Consider the following 8,649-nt stretch of genomic DNA (forward strand, 5'->3'; position numbering starts at 1 on the left):
ACCCCACTCCCCAGTCCCTGGTATCTCTCCAGTTCTGGCAGAGGGCAAGAGGATCTCCAGTTGCAGTGGACGGTGCCTAGGGACCGTGAAGGCTGAGGTGCAGGAGAGCACCCAATGACATCAGCTCTTCTCCTATCACCTTATTTGGGGGTGGAGCAGAGCCTTGGGGAAAATGGCAGCTTCAGAGCAGCATTGACAGTCTGAAGATGGGAGCAGAAGAGGGTGGTGACAGCAGGGGTGGGGGTGAGAGGGGTGGAGAGACAGGAGTGAGCCAGAGGGTTTTGCAGCCCCATGTAGTATGCCACTGCAAATAGCTGCTTGATGGGTTGCATGTGTGCCTGGCATCTTTTTGAAATGTTTTGAAGCCCATTATGTTGAAAAGATACATCTGTCCACACCCTATCTAAGGAATCATGGAAGGCAGTGGCAACATATGGGGGGTGCACATGCACCCCCTGAGAGTGCTGGTGCACCCCCTGACAGGCCATGCTCCCTGCTTAGGCGATGGGTGGGGGGCAAGCAAGAGTGCTGGTGCCCCCCTCCCCACTCCCCTGTGCAAGTGCTGGCTGGAGAGTGGGAGCACTGGATGAAGCACCATGGCCACTTCTAGGAGTGGCCACTTCCGGGTTGGCGCTATCAGCTGTGGGGGGACTGCCCACCCTCTCCCTGGTCAGCAAGATTGGCTCCCCCAGTTGCTGACTGGTTGCTGAAGGGGGCACAGGCCCCCGCCCCTCGACTAAGCTGGCACCAGTTAGCCATGATTGAAGGTAAAAACAAACTTTGCATTGAGTTGGTTCTGATTGATCCAAGTCAAAACCTGGGAACAGCATAGCCCTTTACACATGCAGCTTGTACCTGGAATGACTGGTAGTTAACTCAAATTAGCTTTGATTGTCCCAGGATGAAGTGTTATCTTGGATACTTACTTCTCAGGTACTAAGTAGGACAATGGGTTTGTATCCTGTAGAGTCCCAGGTTTTGTCTCAGGAGAAATCCTGACTGTACTCCTAGGCTAGGGACAGACATACATAAATCAGTTGAAGTGATCAGAAACTGGTTTAAACCTGTAACAGAACAGATGTTCAGTGCACATAAACCAGTTTGAAAATGGCTGAAACCGGCTTGAGAGAGAACCTGGTTGATGGTAGTATCAGACTTAACTAATTTGGGTCAAACCAATTTATGCAATGTCTGGCCCAGACCCCTTCCTGGTTTAAGTTAAATCAGACAGCCCCAGCATCCTTGCATGCTCTCTGGTCTGGGCAGGGCTCTATGGTTCAGAGAGCTGGGCTGGCCCCTCCCAGAGCTGCAAGCCAGGGAGTAGAGGGGAGAGACTGCAGGTACAGCAGGGTCTACCTGGCTTCCTCCTGCTTCCCACCCCCATTCCCTGCTCAAGCAGGGATTTCCCCCCTCCCTTCTACCTTACACAGACACCTCTCAGCATTAGCTAGTATACCACATTCTGGCTACAGTACATGCAGTGGGAGACAGGACAAAGGCAGACAGGACAGTGTCTGCTTAGAGCTCTTTGGAGCTAAGCAACAGGTAGCTGGTAATGTTCCTCCATTCCTTCCTTGGAAATAGTGGTTTAAGAAGAGCTTGAACTAATGAGAGATCCTTTTGTTTTGCTAATGGGGTGATAAATGCTCCCTGTGTAACTCCCTGCTGTGTAACTCAGTGCTTTGTAAATCCCTGCTGGCTCCCTTGCTGACCAGGAGGGGAGAAATCCCTCCCTAATCAGAGGGTCCTGCTGGGGCCTTCCCATGCCCCACCCCCTCAGCTCAGTACCCTAGGAAGAAAGGGAGGGCTGCTGTAGTGCTCCCTGGTTTCTAGCCTGAGCCACTGCAGGAATGTGCCTGCATTTCTGGAACAAAAAGGGAATGTCTATCCACCTCCAAATCAGTTCAAGCTTTGCAGGTTAGACTAACCTTCAAAGATTGAATCAGTTCAGGCTCAGGCTTTTTGAATGTCTGTCATTAGTCCCGAGGACATGAATGTAGTGAGCCTGCCATAACGGGAACCCCAGGTACTGAGAGCAGAACTAACTGCACTTTGCAAACATTTCTCATATGTTTGTCTTCAATTTTCAAAGCGTTTGTTAAGCATTTTATAATCTGGTTCATATTACCCTTTTTTTTCCTTTAGTCTCTTTCAACGGCTGGATGCAAAGTCAAAAGATATTTCCAAAATAGCTGCAGACATCACCCAAACAGTCTCTCTCTCTCAGGGGATGGAAAGAAAGAAGGTGATTCAGCATATTAGGGGTATATATAAGGCAGACTTAAGTGCCAGTAGACACTGGCAGGAACTTGTTCAGCAGCTTACACATGATAGGTAAGTGACTTTCATTGTAAATTTGTACTGCTGACCTTAAGTGTCTATTCTATGTTCATTGCTGAGTCAAGAGTGTTGTTGTCAATTAAAATTGCCTCTAGATGCTGCTGAAAGCAGGAGTAGGTTAATATGATTTGTTCTTCCAAAATAGTTCAACTGTTTCTAAGATTTGTAAAATGATTCTGTTTTCCTGTATATTTTAAGTGGACAGTCAAATGACTCTTCTAGATTTTTTTAAATAATTAGACAATTTGCCAGGTATATTTTGATGTACATACTGCGGGGAAGAGAAGAAGAAGAAATGGTCATTTTTGTCTGAGAGGCAGAGTAGCAAAAGTACAAGAACACTAGGCGTACAGTTAGTCTGGCGTAAACTGTATCTTTTTATTTGTGGTGCAAAATTAATTAAACCACATAAGGAAATATAGAACTTCAACTAAAGTACCACATGCTGCTATTACAAACCAAATATTCAAGATCAATTTAAAAATCAGCAATATTAAATCTTTACATAGTATGAAACTTCACAGCATCACTTTGATAGCACGGTGAAACCAGTCTAAGACACAATCACATGGGACTGTGAAAAGTTCTGGCTTGGGCAGGTTTTTGCCTCAGGGGAAACTTCCCAGCCCCTCTGCTCAGTGCTGTCTGCTGCTCAGCTGCTCTCTTTGCCTCGTGCTCACACCTTGCACAAAATAGGTAGTTACTTTTTGTAATATACAGGATGATTCTACAAATGGGTCCCAAATTTTCTTTCCTGTTCTATGCTAGATGGTTTCAATTTATGCAGATCACATATACACAATTCCTATAAAGCAGGCTGGGACTATACAAACTTTCCAACTTGAGCAGGTTTTGGCTTTTACAGACTCCGTATTAGACAGGGTTCACTAGACATGCCTACATGTGGACTTTAAATGCATATTAGCCTATCTTAATGCACGTTAAAGCGTCACAAAAAACCATGCTCTTCAGCCAATGCCCATTAAAACAGGCTAATCCACATTTTTCTAGTACCTTACAGTGGATATACTAGATTTAATGCACATTACCTAAAGGGCATTAATAAACATGTAGACACACCCACTGTGCTTTTTCCACTGGACAATCTCTCTTTTGTCTTTTGCTCTAACTCAAGACACTATGTGTAAAGTGCCATGAGTTGGAGTGGGGCCTGAACATTTGTAGGCACCCTTTGAAATTATATATCTGTTTTTAGCAGTTATATTTTCACTATTTTGAATTGAAAAGTTGTACAACAGATACATTAACTGGGCATCTTAAAAGCTAAGGTATTTAAATTTTCAGAGCACTTTGGTATGACCCTGTCTACTATCCAACATCTTGGCAACTGGATCCAACAGAAGGCCCAAATAGAGAGAGACGCCGTTTGCAGAGGTGCTATTTGACCATACCAAATAAATACCTTCTCCCAGACAGGCAGAAACAGGAGGGTAAGGTTATCCTTAACGTTAAGTCTGACTGATTTTTATATGAAAGCAAGCAACTATTTTTAACTTGTTTTTTCTTTTTTAATAGAAGTAATCGAACCCCCATTGTCTTACTTATTTGAAGATAAAACTCATTCCTCTCACTCTTCCACTGTCAAAGACAAAGCAGCAAGTGAGAATATAAGGTAAGCTTTGAACAAGCAAAAAGTCTTTCCCAAAGAAACATTTTTGGCCCTTCTGTTCATGGCAGGCAGCGATGAGAGAAACTTCAATGTGATATTTTAACAAGGAAATATTTATGCACATATATCACTTTGTGTGTGTCTACTTGTTCAAAGCAGAAAATTTAGTAGAATAATGTAAGATTGTAGTATGTTTACAGAGTTTTTCACTTGTAATTCTGACTTTTCTGTGAAAATGGTAGTTACCATTTTGCAGTTCTGGCCCTACATGCAGTGACTGGTGGTACAGACTTGGTGATTCCCTTTTTTGGAAATAACCATGATAACTATTGTACTGAATCTTGTTAGTGTTTCTATCAAATATCAGCAAGTGTCTGAGTTATGCGGTTGTCCCACTTAATGTACTTGTAATATTTGAAGCAGCTAACATTGGATATACACTAGAAATGATAAAAATCGGAAGTGGTGCTATTGTTCATGTCTGTTTCAGAGTTAATCGAAGATGCATTAGTGTGGCACCGTCTCGAGAGACAGCTGGTGAACTGTTGTTAGGTAAGTGAAATTGTTTCAATGGTTGACTAAACTTCTCTACCCTTTTTTTTACAATAAGTTTATTTTTTGAAGTAGATTTAATGCACTCTAGAGTATTTAGAAAAAATGTTACATGTAATTTGTGTATGCATTCTATTTATAATTTGTTATATATAAGTTTTATATAAAATAAATAAATTCCTATTTGTTACTTTCTGAATTTTCTAAAGCGTATACAATCCATTTTCGGCCAGGCATGTAATATGTATGCATTTGATAACATCAGCACAGTTTGACTTAGCTATAGTACTCCTAGCAAAGGTTTATGAATAGTAGAGTACTTAAACTGTTGTTTTGCATGGTTTTGCTTTGCTATGTGGCTATATAGGCACTAATTTATATCACAGTTTAAGCTGAGTAATTAGTTTTTGTTCCATTCTCATACTTAAGTTAAACATCTAGTACTTCTCTAAAATCACTAGCACAAGCATTCCAAGCATAAAGTAGTCATCAACTCTGTATTGATATTTACTTAACTGGAGTTGCACCTTACTAAAATAACTTAGTTTGGCCTTCCTTTTCTAGCTTGCACACCGCACTACTTGGATTTACTAAATACTTGTTAAAAGATTTTTAAATGCGTTTCTAGTAAAAGGTTGTCCTGTCTACAGATTACTAACAGTAAATCAGCCGTGTTACTGTTTTTATATAATATTTCCTCTCTGCAGGAAAATGTGGAATGTATTTTGTTCAAGACAATGCTTCTGATACAATTGAAAATTCTGTGAGTAAGATTACCTTCTTCTAAATTTTCTAAAACGCGACTGAACACCTTTGTGAACTTTCCAATCATCATAAGACTAATTTAATTCAAATTGTATTAAGATTCCAGTTCATGGGTTGTTAATAATAGTTCAGAAACACAGTATGTTAGAGGATATTTTGACAAAGCTTTTTGGCTAATATATGTGGTGGTTTATTAACTTATGCTATAGTGCTTAGGAATCTTAGTCATGGGTCAAAATCTTAGAATGTAGGCATCCTAGTAATAATGTATGTATGCTATTTTTGAAATGTGAAACTTGTAATGAAACAAAGCTTTCTTTTACCTTTTATAATGAAATTTGAGCTAACGTTTATCCCTACCAATACCTTCTATTTGCATGGAAATGGAACTAATTAAAACCAAAAGTTCTACTAGATGAACATACGATAATTTCATTTATAATGAAATCTTTTGTACACCAGTTAGTTCTTTAACATTTATTGTATAAGCATTCTTCAAGCTTTGTCTTATAGTACAAAAAATCTTTAACTACTTTATTCAGAAAATTAATTTTACAGTACATAGGAAAGTTGGCCAAAGTTCCTAATCCTCCTTGCTACAAACTGAAATCTTGACATGGCTTGAGAGCTCTAGGACATGCAGCTTTTACAATGTGCATGCCCCCAGAGTTGATCTGTACGCAGTGCTCCAGGTCAAAGAACAATTTGTCATTAAATTATGTATTTCAGTAGCTGCTTTAAACTGCCCAGGATCCACATGCAGCTCACAAGCTATGGTTTGGTCACCTGCAGTATACAGTATAAATATATACCTGACAAAACTGAAAAAGGGTTAACTTTGTTTTTGTTTTTGTGTGCGTGTGTTTGTTTTAAGTCTACTTAGCAAATCACTTTGTATCTGTTATACTCTTCAGAGTTTTCATGGAGAAACTGAACCAGCATCCTTTTCTTGGACATATGAAGAAATTAAGGAAGTTCATAAGCGTTGGTGGCAGTTAAGAGACAATGCTGTGGAAATATTTCTGACAAATGGTAGAACTTTGCTTTTAGCTTTTGATAACACAAAGGTAAATCATTATTAATGCAGAGTAATATAGTGTTGTTTTGATAGATCTTCAATGTGTATGTTCAATCTTCAATATATGTATTCACAATTTAAAGAGAGCTATGAGTAGGCTTACGAGAATTTTTTTATGCACTACCGCAGACTGAGTTAATGGTTCAACCAGGTGGCACAGAGGCTCCCTCCCCCTCCCAGCAGGGTTGCTTATTTGGAACCACTCTAACCTGTTTGCTCTGAGTGTACCCCCTGAAACCAGCTCAGGTGTGGCTTCTAGAGCTGAGGAGGGGAGCCATGGCTTCTTCCCATTTGAGATCCTGGCTTTTTGGACTCCAAACCTTCCTGGCCTTGACTCAAGGAGCTAGCTTCCAGTTCTGCTGCTTACTGGGGAGAAGCAAAACAGACAGGTCCTTTTCAATAAAGACACTTATTGGAGCAGATGTCACAGAACCAAAAGACCCTTTCCTATCCAAAGGGTTAAATAGTCATCTGTCCCTAATCCAGCCATCAGAGCTCTGAGTACCCCCAAGTTACTCAGCTATTCCCTTTCCAACCTGCCTATCCACAAGTCCCAAAGCTAATCTAATCTCTCTCCTTAGATGGCCTCAGCCTCCTTTTCCTGCCTGCTCTGGTCATTGCCATACCTATCTCATTCGGCTGTCCTGGAGCCTCTTGGGTGTCACCAGCAATCCCACCTTTGTTGACACATCAGCAAAGCAATTTAAATCTCTGATGTTAGAGGTCCATCTTGTCTCAGTTGGCACCTAGGGACTCTGACTTCACCATCTCTAACCTCCTCTCTCCACATCCTCCCCCCCAAATAAGTTAGCTAGGGGGAAACTGAGACATACAATTTTATTACAACTTGAGCACAGTTAACACAGAAAAATTACCATAAACCCTGTAGTCTGTCGCATCAAGCTTCTAAATTAGGTACTGTGTCACAGATATATTCTAAAACAGGAGTAGCCAGCCTGAAGCATGCATGCCAAAAGTGACGCAAGGCTGCCTCTGTGTGTGGCATGTAGCAGACAGAGGAGGGGACACGCAGCAGATAGGGCAGAAAGCAGAGCACCAGATCATGCAGGGGAGGGGGATTGGAGTTCCACTCAGGGGGAGGGGCTAATTTTTTGGCAAGCCTGCAAATGTTACCCCCCATTCTCAAACAATGAGACTAAGCCAAATAAGTCTCTTTTGCATATGTCAGTTTTCTAATGTGCTGCCCACAGCAGACCTTTACAACCTTACTAAATGAGGAACTTACTGTATAGAAAGGAAACTTAGTTGTTTTTAAATATAAAACATGGCACTTTATTAACACTGTTTCTATCTCTTTAGGTCCGTGATGATGTGTACCACAGCATCTTAACGAATAACCTGCCTAACCTTTTGGAATATGGAAATATTACTGCTTTGACCCACTTGTGGTACACAGGACAGATTACTAATTTTGAATATCTGACTCATTTAAATAAGCATGCTGGCCGTTCCTTTAATGATCTCATGCAATATCCAGTGTTTCCATTTATCCTTTCTGACTATACCAGTGACTCTCTGGACCTAAATGATCCATCTGTTTATAGGTAATATGAAATGTGAAACTACTTATTTTCAAGTAATTCAGCTAGCTAGTTGTATTGGAAAAAGCTATTCTCAGCACTGTGATAAATTATGTGCAAACTTGATTAGGAAGGTTGATGTGAAATATATTCAGTCTAATAAATTAGTGGCTCTTAATAGGTAAATGGCTCACCTGTTTTAACTTTAAAAGCCTACTTGGTATTGCAGTAGTCTCTAGGTCTGCTTCTGTATTTACTATCCTGAACTTACAATCTGTAGAGTCATAAAGACTTCATTTTTTGGCATGTGTATGGTTAATTCTCCAGGGAAGATTAACCAAAACCAGAATTAATTCTACGAGCAACTTTCTCCAGCTACAAGCAATGTCTTGACAGCGGATTTAAGAGTGCCTATATGAGTATTGCTTAAAACTAAACTGATTTAAAAATGTGTTTTGGTTAAAACTGGTTCTCTTCCTGCATGCAGCTAAGGCCTTAATCTAAAAAGGTGCTGCATCAAATTGGGAGTGAGGTGCATTGGCATGGACACATGATGAAGTTCATGCTGCCCATTCCAGAAGACCATTTTCCATAGTCTGTGTACAAATGAGTTTGTCATTACCCCTAACCTCACATAAATACTTATTTCCCTAATCTGTTTGTAATACAGCAAAAGCTGTGTTAACTGGCACTTTATTAGTTGGGAAACTCTCTATTAACCGGCATCCGAGGGATGCAGCAAA

At 40.6% G+C, this 8,649-nt stretch overlaps 1 protein-coding gene across 5 annotated transcripts in view; it reads left to right on the plus strand.

Annotated features, from left to right (window-relative positions):
* Positions 1–8,649, plus strand: part of LYST (lysosomal trafficking regulator) — a 167,272-nt gene that overhangs the window by 121,394 nt on the left and 37,229 nt on the right. For all 5 annotated transcript variants that reach the window (XM_019527155.1, XM_019527154.1, XM_019527153.1 and 2 more), the window contains exons 33-39: positions 2,146–2,334; positions 3,646–3,791; positions 3,877–3,973; positions 4,461–4,522; positions 5,230–5,285; positions 6,202–6,354; positions 7,686–7,930. In XM_019527155.1, coding sequence (XP_019382700.1) covers positions 2,146–2,334; positions 3,646–3,791; positions 3,877–3,973; positions 4,461–4,522; positions 5,230–5,285; positions 6,202–6,354; positions 7,686–7,930 — 948 coding nt within the window. The remainder of the gene's footprint in view (positions 1–2,145; positions 2,335–3,645; positions 3,792–3,876; positions 3,974–4,460; positions 4,523–5,229; positions 5,286–6,201; positions 6,355–7,685; positions 7,931–8,649) is intronic.

This window comes from Gavialis gangeticus, unplaced genomic scaffold, assembly GCF_001723915.1.
Source record: "Gavialis gangeticus isolate Ggan-Ray unplaced genomic scaffold, GavGan_comp1, whole genome shotgun sequence".
Lineage (NCBI taxonomy): Eukaryota > Metazoa > Chordata > Crocodylia > Gavialidae > Gavialis > Gavialis gangeticus.